General features: G+C 41.9%; 2 protein-coding genes across 3 annotated transcripts in view; one reads left to right on the top strand and one right to left on the bottom strand.

Annotated features, from left to right (window-relative positions):
* Window positions 1-23,720, bottom strand: part of LOC138613419 (MAM domain-containing glycosylphosphatidylinositol anchor protein 2-like) — a 194,982-nt gene that overhangs the window by 148,846 nt on the left and 22,416 nt on the right. The gene's annotated exons all lie outside the window — the stretch shown is intronic.
* Window positions 2,777-6,148, top strand: LOC138611245 (low choriolytic enzyme-like). Of its 2 annotated transcripts, XM_069684230.1 has the most exons (8): window positions 2,777-2,848; window positions 2,967-2,985; window positions 3,118-3,180; window positions 3,360-3,506; window positions 3,591-3,708; window positions 5,552-5,730; window positions 5,819-5,900; window positions 6,007-6,148. In XM_069684230.1, the coding sequence occupies exons 1-8, from the start codon at window positions 2,777-2,779 to the stop codon at window positions 6,146-6,148; spliced, it is 822 nt and encodes a 273-aa protein (XP_069540331.1). The 2 variants fall into 2 exon arrangements, with proteins under 2 accessions (XP_069540331.1, XP_069540339.1); XM_069684238.1 differs by lacking the exon at window positions 2,967-2,985 and having other exon boundaries at window positions 3,120-3,180.

Below are 23,720 nucleotides of genomic sequence, written 5' to 3'. Positions count from 1 at the left end.
GGATGGGTCATACATCATTGAGCATTACCCGTGCTGTGCTGTGCCTCTAAAACACAAATTGGATTACCTGTGCACCCACGCGGATCACTCGAATTGGACAGGCACATACAGGCAACACACACACACACGGAGGGGCTCATATATGTGTGTAAAAGGCGTGATGTATATGATTATATACTGTACCAATCCATAGGGTTTTATTGGAAGGAGCCCTCACATGCAGGACCTCCGCTCCATCTCTCTTTAAGAACACACACAGAGTGCAATTTTTGTACCCCAATAATAAATGCCACATTATTGTGATGTAGAGCCGAGGAGCACGTCACATAAAGGTTGCCGTGATGGAATCTCCGTTTAAAGCTGCCGGCCTTGACACGCAAAATCAGATCCTAAAACTGTTTATGACACCATGCAGCCAGACAGCCTCCTGCCTCTCTTGTAAACAATCCACAGGAAGCTGGAGATTTATGAGCCGGGCGGACAATAAATCTGAATACTCATCTCTCTAAACAACCCATTTCTGAGTTTGGACTTTTTAGAAGGCTGTTTTTCCGCTTCATCACAGTCTGGTGGCTCCGGCCCGCCCCGGCCCGGCCCGGCCCGGCCCGGCCCTCTGCAGCTCAGATCATCACCGAGGCAGCAGCGGAGCTTTATTAATCCACCCTGGACTTTACAACCGGTCACTAATTGAGCTAATATTATTATCTGAAACAACAGATTTTTAATGGAGCCGCTCAACAATGCTGCGGGTCACTGCCAGTGTAAACTAAGAAGCTCTTTGTTGGATTCAAAGTGTTGTAAAGGCCACAGTTTAGTTTAATAGGAAATTAGCTTTACAGCGAGAGAAGCACTGATACTATCTGAGGCACTGGCTCCGGAGTACCAGGCTCTTACGCGCTCACACTTGGATCAAAGTTTGTTCTGACACCAATAAGTTGGCATAATAAACATAAAAATCTGGATAGAACAAAACACAGCAGCGATGGGAGCCGCAGCACAGCAGCTGCAAACTGAAGAGATGTAACAGCAGCTCCCTCGACAAACAGTTGAGAATTCATTCAGTTAATGTAAGAGATGTTAATATTATTTAATATGCTTTGAACACAATTTAAGAGATAGAAACTACAGAGGCAACAAATAATGTATAATCGCTGATAAACACTGTAGAGGATTTTTATCAGGGGTTTACTGTTTTCTGTTTGTCTCTCTTTTCTTTCACCCTGTCCAAAATCTGCATCGGTCTAGTGCTCCTCTTTGTTATCATTGTAATACCCTTACTGTTTAAACTGTATTAATGATGGGTGCAACATTTCGAGTGCCCATTTTGGTGCATTCTTCTGAAGTCCTTTCTAGTAGGGCTGCACAACTAATCATGATTTTGGCTTCTCATGATTAAATGATCAATTGACGGCGACATTTAAAATGCATCCTCCGCCCGTAGAAAACTCTGCTGCGTCTCAAATCAAGCGTTAAACCGAAACACCGGTCCCCCAAAGAGGCTCGTCATCAGTTGTTTGGAGCTATTTCGGGTTGATGTTAAGCGAGAAAGAAGAATATGCAGAATGCATGAAACCTGTGTCTGCGCCGCAAAGCAACACGGCTAACTTGTTCAACCAGCTGAAAAAACACCACAAAGTGCAGCATGATGAGCGCGTGAAGGCCGAGAGGAATAACGTCGCTACGCCCAAAGAATCACTGAAATGTCCAATGATTCAAAATTCAGGTTGAACCTGATTTTAAGTCTTAGTTTGATGCAAAATGTTAACATGAGCTGGACAACATGTAACTCTAAGTTTTGCTCTGATATTTAAATGTTAAATTTTTTTTTAAAAATTTGTTCCTAAAACTAATAAAATACCATGATTAAAATATGATCTCAATATTGATCACAATAATCATGATTATCATCGTGCAGCCCTACTTTCTAGCTTTGTATTAAATAGGGGTGCAACTGTTGGTTATAGATTAGATTATAGATTAATTGCATTAACTTTAAGTAATATATTTCTCAGTGCCCACCCTATAGACAGAGAGTATTCAATATACTAGTAGCCAGTGCAGTGCTTTGCATAAGCATTCAGCCCCCTTGAACTTTCCCAAATGTTATCATGTTACAACTGCAATTTAATGACTTTAATGTTTTGTTTTTGTAATGGACCAACTGAAAATAGTTCTGTAGAGGAATGGGGGACACAACATGGCAAAATTATTTTTAAATAAAGATATAAAAAGCTTTGAATGCTTTGCTGTGAGATCAGCTGCATCCAGTTGCCTTCAGGTTAACTTGTGCATCATGTATGTCTGCTTTTAGGGCTGCTCTTGTTTGTTAATCCAACGGTAAATAAGTGTATTTGAATGTGTGGTTTTAACACTGTAAAATGTGGGTTCTTCTCAAAGCGCTGTATGTGACAAATAAAAGCTGTGTCTCTGTTATTTTAGGAATACAACTTTGGGACAGGCCCAGATCTCATGCACGGACTCCCTGCTGGTTGAAAAGGCCATCTGAAATCTGATGCTAGGCGAGCCGACAGCCGCCTTCGGTCAGTGTAATCCCTCCAGAATAAGATTATCTCTGTGTGGCAACAGAGGGCCGGGGCGGAGAGGGCATTCCCATCAGCTGTGTGTGTAAGACAGAGCCCATTGAACACCTAGCGCTAATCTCTGTACACAGACGCACCCTGACGGCCTGGGTATATAAACTCGGACCCAACTGGGCTTCAGCATCAGTCCTCTGAGAGGCGAGCGGAGCTCGAGCATCGTTTACTTCAGACGAAAAATGGACCTCAGATCGACGGCTTCTCTTCTGCTGATGCTGCTTGTCGGCCTCTGTCAAGCTCACCAGGAAGATGTAAGATAAAACTCATTACATTTCATTTTAAAAAGTTACTGAAAAAAACATTTTCTATCAGTTCACAAATCTTCGCATTCAACTTTGTGAAAAGGTTTGTTCTCCATTTTTTCCACAGGATCAAGGTGCTGAAAAAGGTAAGAGACAAAACCTAAGTGTTCTTATTTGCAGCCCTGCCTAACAAACCAACTGTATCAGGAATATATAACACCGTGTGTCATGGTGAAAATAGACTTCATCATCACTTCTGCTTTGCTTCCATTGATTAGAGATCTCAGTGAATAAGTCGGACATGGAGGACATTACCACAACCATTCTGAGGATGAACAATGGCGAGTATTCAAACATGATATTACAAGGACAGCATGGGAACATTAGTTCTCACAATATTAGTGCAGATGGTCTACATTCAATAGAAACCATTCATATTCAAACATCACTATCACCTGTTTTGATTTGACTATTTTTCTGCCAGTTGGATTAAAATGTGTTATTTTTTCTCTCCTAATAGGATCTAGTGATTTCCTGCTGGAAGGAGACCTGCTGATGCCAAGAACCAGGAACGCTATGAAGTGCATGAATAAAAGGTATTCCTGCCTGTGGCCAAAGTCTGCCAACGGGAATGTGGAAATCCCTTTTCTTATAAGCAACAAGTACGGTAGGTGTCACTGTTTGAGGTGCTACATTAACGAGACAGTTTTGGATGGTGTCTACAATGGTGTTCTTCTGTTTACAATCCTAGACGACTCTGAGAGGAGTGCCATTTTGAAAGCCATGAAGGACTTTGAAGACAAAACCTGCATTCGCTTCATTCCACGTGCCAGTCAGAGGGCGTACCTGAACATCGAACCAAGATATGGGTAAGTAAATGACAAGCACTTCACTATTCGAAGGGAAACATTTAGTAGTGAACATATAAGCATCGGATGTTAAACAATTTATCTGAGACATATGTACCTGCACTTTGATTTGGTAAATAAAGCAATGATTGTTGTGTAACAGTTTTCTCTTCTTCAAAGAGATGCAAAACAACCACAGAGAGACTCAAAACAACAAAGTAAATGACCACAGAGACACAAAACGTGTGTTGAGATGTCAAAACATCACAGAGAGACTCAAAACAACAAAGTAAATGACCACAGAGACACAAAACGTGTGTAGAGATGCAAAGAGAGTCAAAACATCACAGAGAGACTCAAAACAGCAATTAAGAGACACAAAACGACCACAGAGACTCAAAACGACCACAGAGACTCAAAACGACTGTGTTGAGACTCAAAATGACAACAAAGAGACTCAAAACGACCACAGAGACTCAAAACGACAACAAAGAGACTCAAAACGACAACAAAGAGACACAAAACGACCACAGAGACTCAAAACGACTATGTTGAGACTCAAAACGACTATGTTGAGACTCAAAATGACAGCAAAGAGACACAAAACGACCACAGAGAGACACAAAACGACCACAGAGAGACTCAAAACGACCACAGAGACTCAAAACGACTGTGTTGAGACTCAAAACGACTGTGTTGAGACTCAAAATGACAACAAAGAGACACAAAACGACCACAGAGACTCAAAACGACTGTGTTGAGATGCGAAACGTCAACAAAGAGACTCAAAACAACCAGAGACTCAAAACTACAACAAAGAGACTCAAAACTACAACAAAGAGACTCAAAACGACCACAGAGACTCAAAACGACCAGAGAGAGACTCAAAACGACAACAAAGAGGCTCAAAACGACCACAGAGAGACTCAGACGACCACAGAGACTCAAAACGACCAGAGAGAGACTCAAAACGACCAGAGAGAGACTCAGAACTACAACATAGAGACTCAAAACGACAACAAAGAGACTGTTGTCACTTTGCATCCTCTGTAGTGGTTGTCAAAGAAAAGCAAACAACCACAAAGAGACACAGAATGATTCGACATGCAGAATGACAAGACAGAGAGTCAAATGTCAATAAAGTGTGCAAAGAGATGTAAAACTACAACTGACGCTCAAAACAACAACAAATAGGCTTAAAACAACAACAAAACGATGCAAGACAACCATTAAGAGACTCAAAATGATTAGAAACAGAAGAAAAATGATCAGTAAGATTTAAAACCATGACAAAGAGGTCAAACACAACTACAAAGATGCAAAAAAAAGTGGGGCCAAAGAAGAGAGAGGTAAAACAACTAATAAGAAGCAGATTAAAGATGGCAAGACACTGCTATCACTATGCGTCTCTTTCAGTTTGAAGGGGTCTTGCTCCTATGAAGGAAGCGTAGGGGGGCCTTTAACATCAATCCATGCACACAGGTTAAAGCTGCTAGATGCGATTGCTTTATGGAAGTCTATTTATTCCAACCTTCTTCCCCTTAGTGGGCTGAAATGTTCCAAATATTGAAGCTTGAACCTCAAACAATCAGCTCACAGAAAGAGCTTTACAGGTAGAAAAGGCACAGAAAGCAGTAAATAACAAGTTGAGCTTCACAGCAGCAGGTTGTTCCTGTTTTTGGAATGATTCATCTGCCACAACTCACCTCCCTGTTATGCTAATAGCAAACAACAAACAAACCAAAAAGTCATCATCAATTATTTTCCGCATGTACACAGGGTTGCTGATAATGTAAATGACATCAATCCTTTAATCAAATGTCAAGTTGTACATTCATTATCTGTCTGTCTTTGTCTCTGTTAGCTGCTTCTCTTTGCTGGGTCGTATTGGAGACAAGCAGATGTTGTCCCTGCAGAGGTTTGGCTGCGTACAGCACGGCATCATCCAGCACGAACTGCTGCACGCGCTGGGTTTCTACCACGAACACAACCGCAGCGACCGCGACGAGTACGTCAAGATCAACTGGGAGAACTTATACGATTGTAAGAATCCCATAAAGTTATGTTTGATTGATTCAGGCTGATTTATTTTTTAGTTAGTTAGCTACTTATTGATCTTTTTTGTCAACAGATTATATCATCAACTTCAAAAAGAAGGACACGAATAATCTCAACACTCCGTATGACTACTCCTCGATTATGCACTATGGAAGGTAAGGAAGTATAACATTACACTTAGGTAAAAGCTGAATCTAATTCTATACTAAATACACTTTTCTGAATGATTCTTTGTCTCTATAACGTCGTCCAAATCTGCAGAACTGCCTTTGGAAGGTTCGGATCAGAAACCATAACCCCCATCCCTGACGCCTCTGTTCCCATGGGGCAAAGAGACGGCCTGTCCAAGAACGACATCCTCCGGATCAACAGGCTCTACAAGTGCTGGAATTACGGGGGATAGAGGATCACTGCAGTATGACTGGATGCTGACATGATACTTGACTTTCATGTGACAGTACGATAATAAAAGTTTTACTTCATCAATCTTTTGTCGTTTACTTGACTGTGCAGCATCTGTATCAATTGTGTGTTGCCATATTCCAGATTGGGTTTCTTGTACTGATGCCAATTACCGATACGGCAGCTGATAGAGTGAATTATTGAGCTTGAATGCAAACTATTTATTAAATATTCTTTGTTAACAATAACAAATAACTTTATTGAGCTATATAAAACCGTATACATTGTTGACCACTGCTAGTGTGGACCGACGGCTAAGACATGATGCTCTTCTCCATGTGCAGCAGGCAGTGCTGAGAGTACTGTAAGCTATGGAGTCAGAGTGTGCTCCAACTATGTGATGACACCATTTCTACATCATATGAAGCATTGTTTGTTGCATTATGTGTTCTATATAAAAAAACAAAAACAATTTTGTATATTGGAAAGCTTAAATGCCGCTACTAATACATTTGTAATAGGCCAATATCGGCCCAATAATGTCGACCATCTGATATATCAGTCAGGCTCTAAAAACAGACCAATCAAGGTTTAAAGGGGCAGTAAAATGTATACGTGAAAGATGTGTATTAAAGTGTGGTGAAGTAGATGTGGATGTTTACAAGACAGGGAGGATCAAACACTTTTAAGTTGCACTCTTGGAAGTTTGGAGTCAATCTATTTGGGCTCTGCTGCTTTAATGTTGACCATTCTTATGTTCATCTATCTCCTACAAGCCCCCAAATTCACAGAGGTACAAAACTAAGTTAGTGGACACCGATTGCCTCAGTCTGGAGCATAGACTGTATAACAAGACCAGGTCAAAACCTCTGTGGCTGACCGCATCAGGTCAATGTGCACTTTTGTGGGCAACGTGTTACAAGGACTGTCCTTATGAGGCCGATGACCACATGTTTGAAAGCAGGTGCGCACGTAGGTGAGGACAGCGGACGAGCAGCAACTACTCCCCGAACAAAGTATCCAGAGCCATATAGACAGAGAGTTGCGTCAGTGGAGGTCCAATATGCTCCATGATCTGCCATTGCAATGTCGCGACTCTCTCTCACTATGGCTCTGAAAGTACCATCACTCACGTCCCCCGGCAGTCAGCCAAAAAGCTGTTCTGCTGTTAAACACGCCGACGTGCGGGATCTTTGCTGTTTTTTTTCCCGTAAGTAAAGTGTGTGTTTTTGTTAGCGAAAGTGGCTACGGCGTCTCCACCCGCCAATCTCTACTGCACAGCTCTGGCTCCAAATGACGTCAACAAGATGGCAGCGCCCGCCTCTGGGTATTTTGGCCTCAATTTTGTACAATGACAGTAGATTACTGGAGTAACAATTAACAGGATGTACATCCACAAGTGAACAAAATAAGTCCTACGGCTGGGCTTGATTTTACTTCCTGAACTTATTTGTCGCTTTAATATTCAGCAAATCCAATTAATACCCAAATGATTTGGCTCTAAAGATAGAGAATGGACGACACAAAGATCCTGTGATTATGACGAATACAGAACAATTGTTTATGGTGATTAATCAGAAAGAACTTTGTATGTATGCAGTTAAATCCTCCTGCAAATTAAACTGGTTTGTATTTGTTATTCTACATTTTCTTCTTATCACTTCTTATTACTTTAAGTAGGAAAAAAAGTTGGGAAATCTCTGCGAAAGAGATGAATTTAATTAGAGAAGAAAAAAGACTTAAGGGCAAATATGTGGCAATATCTTTATAATTGAGTTCATTTCCTTTTCAGCTCATAGTAATTAAGTTTGGGATTTGTACACTGGTGAGGAGTACAGTGTTTTATCAGAGGGAATCAGTACTGAAGTATACTCCAAGAGGCAAACTTGGCAGGGCTGCGTCCCTGCAGAAGTCGCAGCAGAGGAGATAAACTCTTCTTCTACTACTCCCTAACCCTGCAGAGACATCCCACACTCTTCAATGTGTAGTGTTTTTCCTCCTTTGAAATCCTACGCAGCCTTCTGTTTTCACCCCAGTGAGAGAGCGTAGCGTCGGGTGAGGAAGGAGTGGCGGGGGAGTGGCAGGGTGAGATAAGGAAGGAGGGAAAAACAGATTCTTATTCAGCAAATCTCCCTCCTTTCATGCGAACAGTCATGACAGCGTCGCATGTTTCTCTCAAGCGCTCCGGCTTCAACGCGGCTAAAGAGGCCACAACATTAGCGATGCTCTGAGAAAAGCACTGAATCTGTAGATTTCAGATGGACACAGGGCCTTTAATGTTTCATGGAGTAGATTCACTTCATATCAATCGTTGTGCACATGAAATATTTAAGATCGACTTGTTTATTGAAATATTTATCACTGCAGCTTTATTCACGCTCCAAGAAGCTCCAAGAGGACTTTTTGGCCGACTATAAATTAGAGTATTTCTGCAAATCCTGATTAAAATGAGATTACCGATGAGAGCGAGAGATCCCACAAACAGGACGCAACTGGAACTTACTGCGGCCCAAAGCGCTCAGTGAGACTGAAAGATTGTTTCTTTTGGTTTTGGTGTTACTGAAGCCTCACAGTGTATCCCTGTTTAGTACTCCTGGCTGTTATTCGACGACCGCTTTAAAGCATTGTCTGCGAGGCTGTTTCTGATGCTCTTTGACCGAACTTTAAAGGGCAGCGTGTATATGACCAGCAGGGTCTCCTGTAGGACGTCTGTTCTAATGAGAGCAGGCCGAGCGGAGCCAAATGCAGCCTGATGCGTGATGTCACTGGTAATAAGCCGGCAGGCCATAACCGGCGGCCGGCTGAGCGGCTCTTACCGCCGCGTTATTAACACAGATCAGTGTACCTGCCTCTCTTCAAACACGATAAGCTTCACACAGCTCTGCTCGCTGCACTGTGTGAGCGGCCTAATGCCCACCAATAGGAAATTAAACTTCACTCCGAGCGGGGCTAACATCTTAGTCGTCCAACCTTGGCGACTGTGTCAGATCAGCCTTTGACCTTCCTGAGAAAAGTCCCTTTAAATACTCGAATTACTGCCCAACAACTGTGTAAGCGGCAGCTTATGTCTGTCCACACTTCAGTGACATTTGTAGTGAAGACTTTCAAACACTCAATCAAAGGCAGTCAGTGTATAAAAGTTACACGAGCTGGAGTTTGGTTCTACAGGCGTATAAAGAGGCCTGATAGAGATATCATGAGAATAGGATGGACGTGATGTTTTGACCTCCAAATCCTAATCAGTTAAAATCAAGTGGACGTTTGTGCCTGATTTGAAGAAATGCCCTGAAGGCGTTCCTTTGATATCGTGTTCACAAGAATGGAGGAGACGGATGAACAACTTTAAAACATAATGCCTCGAGCCATGCGTACAGACAGCGGGAGGAATAAATAGACGGAAAAATGTCTCTACAGTTGAAGTTGGTAGGACGATTTAAAGGACATTTCTGTGGAGTTTTTTAAACACTTGGAACATCATAGACATTCCTCCTATTGTTAGCAGCCTGTCTGAGTGATTCAAATGTAAGACAGGGACAAAAACGTCCTCGTGCTATACAAAAACATTCTTACATGAGGCCCTTGTTAGTTCTATTTGACCCTTTGTACCCACTCGTGACAGCTACTGTCAACAATCGCCCTCCCTGTTGGAATGTGTATAATTCATTACACTTTGGCAGGTTTCTTTGTTTTGACATGTGTCTGATGTTATTCATGATCATGCCCCATCACCACTTAAACAATGTGCGTCACTCTGCAGGAACAATGCTAATGAAGAGCACGAGAGCAAGAGAGGTGACTGTTCAGCTAAATGTAAGAAAACTTTGGACAACCAGCATTTTTAGTGAGAGCAACATAAAAGTGGAACTCAATTCCCACCCACATCAGAGACTGCACCAACTTAAAGAGGGGGTATTATGCTGTTTCACATTTTAACACATATATATAATGTAACAATGTTGGACCTCCAGACTAAACGTGGGTGAAGTTTCAGATCTGTAGGTAAAGTATGTTGGAGTCATCCCCAGGCTTCTCAGCTCAGTCTGCAGGTTGCTGTGAACGCCAGGTTTCACGCTGTTTTTTCTAAAGTGCAGCCTCAGCAGGCTTCAGAGAGCTGGCCAATCAGTGGGCTTGTAGGGGGCGGGGTTTCTTAAAAGGACAGAGCTGACTGAGTGGTTTCAGGCAGAGGCTGAATGAGGGCCTGCACAGAGCACCTGTAAATAATGCTAAGCTACCTCACAGGTACCACAGAGTGAAATATGATGCTTTAAATGAGCATAATACCGCCCCTTTAAGTATCTCTAAAACAGAACTTAAAACATGGCTTAAAGCAAACCAGTCATGTGATCACTGATTTTAACCTTTGTATGGAACCGTCCGTGTATTGTTCTCACTTGTCTGTATTGTAATGTGTGTTTTTTTAGATCTTCCTGCCCAGGGACCACGGATGTAAATTAGCTATAAAGCTAACTCTGGCCCAACAGTTGTGTTGTGCACGCCCCCCAGTGGTACTTAAGTCTGAACACTTCCAGGGATATCAACACAAGCTCTCCAATGTCAATGTGAGCAACCCATATATCTGCTGGAATCACAGCAGAAAAGTTGCTTCTTCAGAACAGCAGAGCTTGCCTGAGAAGCACCATGCTTTACATCTTTTTTAGAGTACTAAAAGCAGTGATAGTTGTCTGTACATCAGTGTTTACAGTGTGAACAAGGATCTACTTTTGTCTATTTGCTGTAAATCTAACTTTCCAAACAAACCGATTTAAGCAACTCAAACGGAGCTCAAAGGGAAAGTCCCTGAATCAATTCCAGCATTTTACTTTCGGTTTACTGACAGCACATTTTCTTCCGCACCCATCGGCATGGTTTTATACTCCCAGAACACTGACATTACCTTTGATTTAAACACACATCTGCCCTCTATTAGAAAACTGCAGAAGAAGACAAACAGCTGAATTCCATGTTGCATGAAACTTTTAAAACGTGTATTGTACAACCATTATTCAAGTTGTTCCCATTTCCGAGAAGCAGGAAATAAAAATGGATAGCATGCCATGCTAAGAGATGTAGTGACTAAAAGCCTGTAAATTAAGAATGAAAAGCCAAAAATCCCCCTCTCTTGTAGCAATCCATTTTGCAGCAGCTCAGCTGCATGAAGACATACTTTTTGCAGAGATGTGAGAAAGGGTTCTAAAATGTCTAAAACCTGACTAAACACTCTCTTCATTTGTCTCACTCACACTGTTGAAGACTTGACAGCGGATTCATGCTCGCTCTCTTACATTAAAGGCTCATTAGAAAGGGCCCTGCTCACAGGCGCTGTGGAGAAGATAAAGGAAAACAGCATCCAGTATCTCTTTTAATGTATGGGCATATCTGCATTGTTTGAGACGGACTTGCTAAATTTACCAGCTGAGTAAACAACATACGGACGCTTCCCCATGAATATAATTAAACTGCCTATTACTCAACCGGAATTTTAAAAAAACAACAGAACCAGCAGCAGATCATTTATTTCTGCAATCTGTGGTGTGCTTCTGCTCTCAAAGCCTGTCCCGGGTCACAAGCGAGTCAGCTGTTAAGTGCCCCGTTTCGAGAGAGATGAAAGCAGCGCCTGCGAAAAAAACAAGTACATTTAGTTAAGGAGGCAATCAAACGAAATAACAGATTGGCATACAAATTGTGGGAGACTTTGTTGTTGCCCTGCAGGACCCAGTGGAAACGATTAGCGGGCTGAGAGGAAAGGCAGGCAAACTCTAACATGTGCTGTCGTCGAGGCTTTCATGAAGTTTCACTTAGCTTCTCTTGTGCAGATCTGAGGAGCCCGAGGAGCCACGGACCAACTTCTAAGATGTCTGAACCTAGAATAGCTTCTGTCATTTGTCACTGCATTCTCAAACCTCATGCATATTTCATGCATTGTGTTGCCTGATACTGAGATTGTGGCTGACATTACTTAAATAATAAAATAAAAAAAGGGACATTTCATAAGACAGTGGAGAAGCTGAAACTCGGCCCAAGAGATCGCAAAGGGAAGAGTGGGAGCTGTGAGCGTATGCCGTCTTTACAGGCCATGTGGCATTTCTATGCAACGACAGAAAGCTCGCGTCAAAGAGAAATGATGTTTTAAAAAGGCCTTTGTAAATGTGTAAATCAGACGCAGGCATTAGTCTACAATCCCTCTGAGCTGTGTTTTCGCAGAGCCGCACCACATCTCTGTTTGTCAGCGCTGAGGAATAGCAGCTGTCGAAAAATGATGCGGTCCCATTAGTGACGGAATCCAAAGCTGAGACGGAGCCAGACAGAAAGCCGCTGTGGGGACAAGATGATAACAAGGTACTCATTGGAGATGTGAGGGATGGTGTTCCTGCATCACTCTCTATGTGTGTGTTAGGAGGAGATGGAGGGGTTAAGATAAAGGCAGAGGCGGAGAGAGAAAGAGAAGGCGTGGAGGATGAGAAAGAGAGGGAAACAGTTAAGGGAGGGGAGAACAGATGGGTGAGATAAGGCGAGACAAATAGAGAGGGGAACAATGAGACAAGGGAGGAAGACAGAGCGAGTGGGATGGTAATCAGAGGAAGGCAACTCTCAAACAGACGAATCAAAGCAGTGACAGAGAGAGAGGAACACACAGAGGCCCAATAGCCGGCGCGCGCTGAGATATTGGCAGGTTTATTCAGAGGGAGTCACTGATCTGTCATCCTGCACATTGTTCCACCTCTGAGCTCAGCTGGGAGAATCAGAGGTGGGTAAAGACACAGAGACGCGAGTATTACTGCGGAGGTTGAGCTACAATTAGAAAGCAGGCGGACTGCTTCCTTGATTAAAAAATAGTCTGATATAGAAGCCTGGTTAACTATCTTTAAAATCCATAGGCTTAAGGCACAGAGTTTCATCAGTTGGCTAGCTGTTAGCCTCGAAGCACTGAGTAAGAAGCTAAAAGCTAACAGTGTAGCAGCTAAAAGTAGAATAATAATTATAGCAATGTAATAATAGGACTTCTACACCATCTGCTACAATGTTACCTTTCTCTCTGTTGTTTTAAATGATGTATCCTGTTAGCCAGGAAGCATATTTTTCCGTGTGGAGATTAGCCAATATTTCTACAAGTTATGCCGCTTTGGTGAACAACACATATGTTCAACCTTGCTGCCAAGACACTCAAGCAATCTGCAATACAGATAAATAAATTGAAGACTTGAAGCCTGTAGGAAGAACAATGGGGACACAATCCACATTCACACAGTCAAACAAGAAACATCAGCACCAAGGACAGCGCACACTGCCAGACATCATCCGGCATATCTAAACCAATCACAACATTACAGGAAGAAGCAACTGTGTCATCACCCATTGGTGAGTAAATAATGCCACTTATACTGTATGAACAACTCAACAAAATTATACCAATAACAATAAAGACTTGATACACAAGGAGGAACAGGGACACATTTAAGTCAGTAGTGAAGTCACTTCAGCACCATGGACAGCGCACACAGCCATAGCTCATCCTACATTTCTACACCCGAGAACAGTATAAACCCTGCTTTGGGACTAGCTTCTTGTTGTTCTCTTCATCATTTAGTCCACAAAAGTTTATTTACATCAAAAGTAGGGCACAGTTCTTCTGCAAGAGAGACAGACCTAAAATGTTTTCATCAATCCGTTAGCCTAGCCTAGCCTGGTCTAAAATCACTAGAAGAACCATGTATAGGAGAAAGAAGGCAGCAACTTTTCTTCCCTAAACTTAACTCAAAACCTGAATCAAGAGAGATGCTGCCATCGTGCTTTACGTGTCCATGTTTTATGCAGGTATACTAAGCACTGTAAGTTCACTAAGAGTGAATGCTTAATTAAGTTGGCGCTACATAGATGGGCATGTGCGCAGGTGAGCGTGCACTGTACGCGAGCCGTGTATCAGTGCATTGAACGTGCGCACTAAAGGTGGGATTGTATAATTACGGCTATAGAAATATAATTGCATCCTTGAAATGTGGCAATTATATGTGGTAATTACACAGGTTGTATGAGTCAGACTTCTATGAGCAGCCGAGTGGATGACAGCTCCCGAGCCCCATGCAGTCTTCCAAGGCCATTTATTGCATGTTATATTAATAGCACCTCTCTTGCTTTCGCAGCGAGGGCGCCTACTCTTACTGTTTCAGCTAATTATCACGGCATTAGGCTGTGCTGCACTCTCTTTGTCCTTGGTGGACTTGCCAACAAACTCATGTGGATTGTGAGTGTCAGACAGCTGTTTCTGATTTCCACTTGATTATACACACTTCCAGTTTTTCAGTGTGTGTGACTGCGCTTAATTAAGATTTCGTGATGGCTCCCAAATCGCTTTTATGCCAATGAATTGGATCGTCATTTGCAATCAAACTGTGTTTTAATCAAAGCGCAGTTGTATCATGAGTGCAGCTGAGATATGAAATAAAGCGGGCAAACACGCCCCGATGCAATGACAAAACGATGAAGCAATTCCCCACTGCATTTGTGAACGATCCCTAAAGGTGGCTTGTTTACTTGTTGTAAGCGATGCACAACATGTTTGGAATGGAATTATGTTCGTTTTATAAATCTAAATGCTTCTTTTTTCTTTGTTTACAACTTAATGTTCCTAGGAGGACATTGTATCCCTGCAGAGATGTGTTGCACGTTTAAGATATTTTTAACTTAGTATACTTGTATATCGCCCAATTAAAGCTATAATTAATGCAGCAGTGTTGTGCTTCCAGGAAAATGTGACGCATATGACAAACAAACAAGGTTCAAACCCCTGCAAAAGCAGCGAAGCCCCCAAAGACAAACAATAAAAGGTCAAAAGTCTCTGATTGTTCTTTAAAAACCTTTGATGGCGCGTTTGCCGGCACTCCTCTCTGCTGATCGTGCTTCTCCACACATCCTCTCGCCCTAAATGTGCTTCCATCATCTTGCCGCAGACAATTGGAAAATGTAATTTCTTCTCGTTGAGTGATTGGGATGGAGAGCGCATGAATGTCCGCTCGGGCGATGTATGTCTCTGTCTCGGAGCAAAAATGGACCGTCCACAAGGACGTGCTAAATCAGCACAAAGGTCGCCCAGTGTGCAGAAGAGAGCGAGGCCTTTATAGGAACATTCTGTCCACCTCTCTGTGGGTGTCCAGCCATTGCTTCTGGGTACTACAGGCAATTGAAGCAATATCATTTCCACGGACAGAAGAAATACTTTTTTTCCCCCTTTTGTGTGAGCACTTCCTGCCAATTTTAGTTTGTATTGCACACACGGCTCCAGCCATTCAAGCAAACCTGAATTACTCTCTCCGTCCACTTGAAGAAAACCTAAGTAAGCTTCTCATGTCTGGCCTCTTCCTGTGTCCTCATTGTGCTTTTAAACCAAGTGGAGAAACTTGAAATTCGTGCTGCGTTTGAAACTCCAAATGGGAAGTTTTCAGTGGTTGGCTGCAATGTGCTCGTGAGCTGGTGACAAACCAGCAATAACTCAAAAATAAGAACGCTCTCAGCTCCAGCCAAGGAAAAGACAACAGTGTACAGTGTTGTGGATGTTCCCAAACGCTCTCGGTTCATTGCGTCCGACACTATCTGGAACAAAGGATCCAATACTTCTTCCAGCAACCCTTGACATCAGTAAGTGTAAATGGGAGCAGGCGAGCATGTTAGTCTGTAGTCTGCACACAACGCAGGGACACAGCTTGTAATTTTTCAAGACTGCTGCTGCTGCTGCTGCTGACTGTGTGCTGAGAAATGGTGGAGATGGTGCTGGTGCATTACAACAGTGCAGAGGCTCATTAGCCTTTTCCTCAGTTCACCAGTTCTGATTATGAATCCTCTCATGTCTTTTTGCGTGTGTGTATTTGTCTTTTTACTGCCAGAGAGAGTTTGCATGTGTGCGCACATTTTAGAATGACACAATGAGGATATCTTCAAGTAAAACTCTGACGCCAGATTGTTAAAATGGATTTACAGAAGTTTCCACCCCAGCCTCTATTTTAACAAGTACTTGTTTCAGGTAGTTGTTTCAAACGTGTAGTCTTCCTCACAGATGAGAGGCTCATTAAACCGTGAAATTGAGAAATGTTACCTGGTCTTGTATAAAAATTTTGAGAAAGAGGGAGGGAAGGGAGGGAGGATGATAAAGAAGAAAAAGAGAGAGAGGGAAAGAAGATAAAAACTTTAGCATTGAGTTGCATCGCTTTGCAGCACTTGTTAAAACAACTCATGCGGTTTGTTTTTTGGGAGGTCAGCATCACAAGATCTGGACCTCGGCTGACGACAATCCCCCAACATCTTCATCAAGTTGTCATTCCTGGAAATGGGCTTATTCACCGTCTTGCTGAGAGTGAAACGAGAGGATTGATACCACACATGTCTGTATGCTGCAAATAGGAATAAAAATGGGTGTTAATTAGCTTAGCTTAGCACAAAGACTGGAAACCAGGGGGAACAGCTAGCATGACCCTGTCCAGAAATGTAAAACTCGGCACCTCTAAAGCTGTCATGTGCTCGATCGTTTAATACCCAGAAGCAGTGGCTTCTTAGAGTGTTTTCATCACCTTGAGGGTTGCCAGGCAACCAGCAAAGGCGGCAGAAAGTCCAGTACATAACCGCCTACTTCACTTTTACGCTTCACGTTTGTTATAATTAAACCAATGCGAGATATGAATTAGTGAGCGTTACTGGACAAAGCCTGGCTAGTAGCTTCGCCCCTATTTATGCTAATGGAGGGCTGTGGCTCAGTGGTAGGTTGGGGTCCAAATGATATTGGTTACAATGCAGCTCATATTAGTGCTTATATAAAAACTACTTGCACAGCGTGAGGGTATCTGACCTGAGCGGAGTTATAATCTTCTTGGTCTAACATACTGCAGAGTACGAACTGCAACATTTTGGAAGTGGTTTTGTGAGAGGTGTAGTGAGGTAATAAAACACAGCGTTGCTCCATGGAGTGTAAAATGGGAGGGTTTGGCAGTGCTGCAGACGGGGAGGACAGCAGGGGAGAAGGAGCGCAGGTCGCTGGGGTAATTTAGCTCTGATCGCTGCGCGTTGTCGTGAAAGCCCGGGGAGGGAAGCCCATGCATCACAGTGCAGCTGTGTCCGGAGCGCACTCTTATGATTGATCACCCCCACACCCGGCTTTAATTTAAAGTCAATGGTGTCTATAGATACCTGTCAGAGCCGCGCAACCTGTAATGTCTCCTCGCAGAGCCGGGACCCGAGCCGTACGTACTGAAGAGATGCCAAACGCCGAGCAGAGCTTTAGCAGCCCGATCAGTGCAGGAACAAGAGGAAGAAGAAGGAGGGAGAGCCAAGTTATCACTCATCCGGCTGTTTTATTTTGACAGCTGTGAAAGGAAGTGGAAGGTGTTCACCTGGGATTCGAGCCGGATTAAAGCAGGTGAAACCCAATGCAAACAAAAATGAAGATGCTCTACTATTTAAATTAGAATGTAGTTTAACTTTTAAAAGCAGGGTTTTCTTTCGCATTACCAAAATAAAACGTCTCTCATTAGAAGCCTTCTACACTCTTGCGTACAACCTTTGCCGCTCCAAGCCAGCTCTGATTTCAGCAGCTCTTTGTGTTCTTTATTTTTCACATTAATCTGAATAACAAGGTGAGAGGCAGAGACACATATTAGGGTGTTACTGATGAAATATGAGCTCAGTGTAAAATAGGTTCCTCTACGTACCTGGCAAGTCTGCAACTTTCTGGATTACAAATGACAGCAGGCCTCCCAGGGACACAAGATCACACCCATTAAATGATTCATTTCCTTCAGAAATTACTTTTTATTTTTGGAAACGGACTTTGGGGCGAGCTAAATCTTTGAAATGAGAAGAAGCAGGTGATGCTGGATCACTCCAGTGCCGAATTACATCTTTTAATGTGCCATCAGATTAGATTTTGTTGTTTTAAGATAAATGGCAAAAAAATATTTGCTTTTTTTTCCGTATCCTAAATATTTATAATACAACTGATGCGTCTTAATTATTAATGGTCAATTAGATTGTTGATATCCAAATGCTGCAAGAGGAATTGTAAGTCTGTCACACCAGGTCGCCTTCTTCCTCTTATAACCGGGACCTGGTTTTGTCTTGTGGCCTCCCAGTATCACCATCATTAAAGCACACCCTCAGGATCCCTGCAGGCAAAAGCGTATTCTGATTCGCTGTCCATGACCTCCAGTCTTGCATTCATAATGCAGGACCTCGCCCCGGAGGGCATGACAGGCACCTACACTGCTTCAGGAAGCGAGTAGCCCGGAGCAGGAAAGGTATAAATATTTGACATCTCTTCAGGTTTAAGGTCATGTAGTACGGCTGCTACATATCCAAACACTAATACACCTGGGACTTTTACAGTACAATGCGTTACAATACAAAACAATACACCCTCTACCCACAGAGGAGAAATGAGGCTCTAATTCCAAAGTTTTCTTACATTCATGGGTTTTTTTCGCTGGCTTGCTTGAGTTAGCCACGACCTCGATAAGCCCTCATTCAGGAGGCACTAACTTGTGTTGTTGAGATGAAGGGTGTGTGCAGGCTTGGCTGGCTTCTAGATAGCCTCTGGCCCGATTTAACCACTGAGCTAAACCGGCACCCCCTATTATGTCATATTTTGCTAGTTCTGCAAATGCTAAATTAGAGGTGGAGTGAGTGTCGTGAAGGATTTTGAATGTAAAGTTAAGGGACACGGTTGATGCAACTGAGCTAACTAACACAAGTAAAGTTATGTAATGTGAAGCATTACTTTACTTTATTTGAAGGGGGGTATTACGCTTATTTCAAGCTTCATACTTTACTCTGTGATACCTGTGGAGTAGCTTAGCATAATTTACAGTTAAAAAAACAATTTTTGTCATACTCTGCTCTGTGCAGGCCCTCACACAGCCTCTGCCTGAAATGACTCAGTCAGCTCTGTCCCTGTAAGAAACCACATGCATGCTAGCACAAAGCTACCGGCGGTGCTGTCGGTGTTAGCTTAGCAGGGTGGGCGTGTTCTCGCATGAGAGAGAGAGAGCCCAGGAGGAGTGTTGTGTTGTTGACAAAATTGAAGGAAAAGTCCTACTTATGATACCTTTAAGTAAAAAGTAAAGTATTTGTTTTTCAATCGTTATTTCTAACAGCAGAAAAAAATGTTACAGTTCTAGAAATATAAGAGTTCTGAATTAAAGCAACGCTAAAACGCTACTCAGGAGTCTATAACAAAGCATACCTGAAACAACAACTACACTATCTCTGCCTGCAAAGGCCTCATCTAAAGTTGGTACAGTGATTCCTCTTTTACAGATTCTTTATTTGAAGACATAGTGTACGCAATTCTGAAAAAAAGGAAATATCACAAGAAAGTTTATAAAAAAAAAAAAAAAGAAATTTGTAGCAAAAGAATGATTTCTTGTTTTCAACCCTAAAGGTTTATCAAATGATCCCATGACTTATGTTTACACACAGAAATTATTGCAGAAGAATAAATGATGTAACAACAATTTTATTCTTCTGCATCAATTTTGAATAAACCTTTTATCCAGAGAAAATAATGTGGCCTTATAAAGAGGAACAAAAAAATCTCTTTTGTGTGCAGCAAGCATCAGGCTATCACATGTTCGGCTTGAGCAAACTCCAGCACAGAGCACCCACTGCAGGGGAGGAGCATACGTCCGTTTTGTTCATTTCACGCACAGTAAACTGTCTGATTGTGCCATGTCACCCTGTTGCTCCAAATCTGTGTCCGCACGTGCATACCTGTGCGTGAGCGCGGGCAGTCTGTGTAGGCAGGAGCTCATCTGCCATAGAGAATCACATTTTTGGATACACTCCATTTCACACTGTAATTGAGATAAGTGCCTTTGCCCTGCTCATCCATGCCGAAAACACAGAGGGAGTAAATCAATGTCCAGTCATAAAGCCTAAAGGGTCAGAGGGGAGGTCTGGTGTTGTACAGTTAAGTCAAAGTATATTATTTCCAGGCCAGGCCCGAGCACCTGCTGCTACCAAACATATGAGATGGCAAGACAGATTTTAAAATAGTACACTTTTACTGATATGCCTTCAAATGTAACTGAGGAAGGACTGAGCATATTAGTAGGAGAATGGTCATATCATGCAAACAGATTTGGATGCATTAAAATATCAGCTGTCCACTGAAGTGCTTGATTATCACCCCGACATATTTGAAAAGTGTGAATGATATGGTTGTGTAATCTGCCACCCTCTGTCAAGGCCAGTTTTCAAAATGTTCCACTGAGAGAAAAAGAGCCATGAATTAGGTTATTTGACAATAAATAAACACTAAATTCTCGACTACTTCTCATCTTCTTGGTGTTCGTTTGACTCATTTGGGTTTAGCACCGAGAATCTCTGGCCTGCAGTAAAGGATAGGAGATGAAAAGCTACAGTCATCGTCTCATGATAGACAATAATCATCTTGTAAAAGTGAATATTGCCATCCTTTCACAAGAACATTTATTCAGCTTCAAAAACTCCAACTGCTTCACCAATTATACATACGCCCCACAATGCCACATTCATCACAGGCACGTGGCTGCCATTTTCCTTTGACATCACACTCAGGGTGGGAAGCTGAAACGTTTATCTCTTACAGCTGTGCTCCAGGTTTGGGAATCATATAAACGTACAGAAACTGACAGACTGTTCTCATTTCACTGCTTCTCAATTACTCAGGAAATGAACAGGCAATAAATAGTAAAAAATCAGAGAGACGTCAGGCTATATTTCAAGAGGGCACAAAATATTTGATAACTCATTAAGACAGTTTACTTTATTGATCCCCAAGGGGAAATTCTATACCAGGAAAGGCACCTCTCCAGCTACCAGCCCCAATTCAATGTTCGGTTCATGCCGGGACTTGAACCAGCCACACTTCGCTTCCCAAGCCGAGTCCCTGCAGATTGAGCTGCTGTCTACCATTAGCAACAGCTAACATTCAAACTAGCATTTAATTAACAAACAAATTAAGCATTTCTAGCTAACATTACCATTAGCTAGTTAAGATAACCTTTAACTAGCTAACATAACAGTTAGCTAGTTAACATTTTACTAACTAAAATTGGCATTTAACAACATCCCAGATAAAATTTCCAATAAATCATGTTACATGATACGATAGGAAAGGTGTAAGACTCTGAAACATTAGCAAACATAACAGTTAGCTAGCGAATGTTTCAGCTAGCTAAAGTAACAGTTAGATTAGCTAATGTTTCTGCTAACTAACAAAACCGTTAGATTAGCTAACATAACAGTTAGCTAGCTAATGTTACAGAATCTTACACCTTTCCTATCGTATCATGTAACATATATATTGTCTGGGATGTTGTTGAATGCTAATGTTAGTTAGGTTAGTTAGTCTAACAGTAGCTATCAGATCTTTTTTAACTTAAAATATGGCCTGATGTTCCTCCTGATATTCACTATCAATTTAGAAGCAGTGAAATGATCATTTGTCAGATTTCCTGCATTGACACGACTTGGAACGCAGCAGTACTAAATTAGCATTTGAGCTTCCAACACTGAACATGATGTCAAAAGAAAATAGCAGCCTTGTGAACGTGGGGAGTGAATGATAAGGTTGTTTTTTTTTTAAACTTTGGAACCAAATGCAAAACTAAGTTACCATCAGAAAGACTCATAACAGCTCCTGGATGCAGCTAACATCATTGTGAAAGTAACCAGATTAATGAGACTTTCAAACAGCATTTAATGCACCGTTTGTGCTTATTCCAAGTGCATTAAACTCCAACATTAAACCAGGGAAATTACAGCTTTTCTTCACAATGAAAGCCTTGCAATTATATTGTCAGCAAATCGCACATCGTTTTTTACACTGCAGCGGGCTGTTACATACATTAACATGCCGTGACATAGAGAGACATAAAAAGCAGCCATGTAAAGAAATACCTCATACGGAGCACTGATACTGTGAAACAGTCAAAGCTGCCATCTTATCAAGAACTCCTGCAGCGGGAGAGTTTTACAGTCAGTTTGCACATCATAAAGACTTTTTATCGCCTCCTGCATTACAGTTCATAGCCATGCACAGAACTAAAAGTGTGCCTGTTTGCATGTACATTACATGATAAGCTGGAGAGCGCCCAAGCCAAACTGTGTCCTGCTCCGTACTTAACGACCCACTCCATGCCACGGGCGTGACAGAGCTCCTCTAATAGTCAGCGCTTAGTCAAAGTAGGCATCCCTGAAATGTGAAAATCAATCATGGATGACAGCTCATTTGGGCTATCTAGCAGGGGAAGGCAGAGTATGGGAATAAAAGGGGAGAAATTCCAATTACACACTTGATGACCATATGTGTAACCCCTGGCTGATGCTGTTGACGCCTCCATCCAGTTGTATAATGAGCTCACTGTGGGCGTTACTTATTCACTGGAGTTTAAACATCACAAGAATAAAGTGAGTGCAGCAGTGTAGAGAAGATCCAGGTGCTTCTATTGGAGAAGGGATGAGATAACAGACAGGTATTATGTCACTGTCACACTGTGACAGGCAAATTATCCCATATAGCTGTTTGAACCTGGCTCCTTTTAGCTCATTAGAATAATTAGAGTATAGCATGATACGCTGTCAAATAGCTGTCGGATGCAATGTGGTTGATACAGTCTATTTAAATACACAGTGCACTGAACTCAGTAACACAAGGCTGTCATTCATTCAATGTGTTTTTTTTTGCTGAGAAATATTACCGTAAAAGTCGGTGTATAAGACGCACTTTTAATACTTTTTCTTTTCATCTTAAAGTCTGCTGCGTCCTTTGTACCACAGCGACCAATATACAAGTACAAATGCAGAGAGAGCTATTTTATTGTGTTATTTTACCCAGACGATGGCGCTTTAATCTAGCTGAAGCCTCGTCACAGAGATGCGCCATCACAATCGCCAGTGCAGCCGCCATCCTCACAACAAGCAACGTTAGCTTGGGCTGAGCTCAACTACTGCACCGGTAGCTAGCAAGATCACAAATAGCTTTAGGAAACCTTTTGTTCCTTCTGGGACTGCCTTCTATTTTCCGGTTCTATTTATATTCTGGATTTTACGGTAATTTGTTCTTTTACATTAAACTCTCTAATCAATATCTGCGGTTGAACCTTTTTTCCTATATTTGGATACTGGCAGCAGGACAAGTAATTAATTTTGATGAAGGCATTTCTGTTTGATTAAATGTACCAGACTACCCACAATTTATTGCAATACATATGAAATATTAATACAGACTCATATTAAAAGATTTGCTGGTGAATTTGTCACTAAAAATCTGATTTGGACTCGCCAAAGTTTGCCCAAGTTTAAGAAGAGTGATGAGAAATAACTTATAAAGTAATAAATATATTTTTTCTTTCTGACATTTAATATTTGGTATGATGAGATTTAAAAGAAAATCTGGCAAGAAAGAATTATCATTTAATTTTCTGTCTGAGATGGGCAGGAGTGATTAAGTTTAAAAAGTAAGCATTAGTAAAGCCTCAGGTAATGTAGTAATTATAGCAACAAATGATTGTACAGAATGTAAGTAAGCTAATTGAGCAAACTATTTTCTTAAA

This window comes from Semicossyphus pulcher, unplaced genomic scaffold, assembly GCF_022749685.1.
Source record: "Semicossyphus pulcher isolate SPU_LCO1_2020_fin unplaced genomic scaffold, fSemPul1.0.p SCAF_11, whole genome shotgun sequence".
Taxonomy (NCBI): Eukaryota; Metazoa; Chordata; class Actinopteri; order Labriformes; family Labridae; genus Semicossyphus; species Semicossyphus pulcher.
The sequence above is the reverse complement of the archived record's forward strand: the minus strand, read 5'-3'. Positions and strand labels throughout refer to the sequence as shown.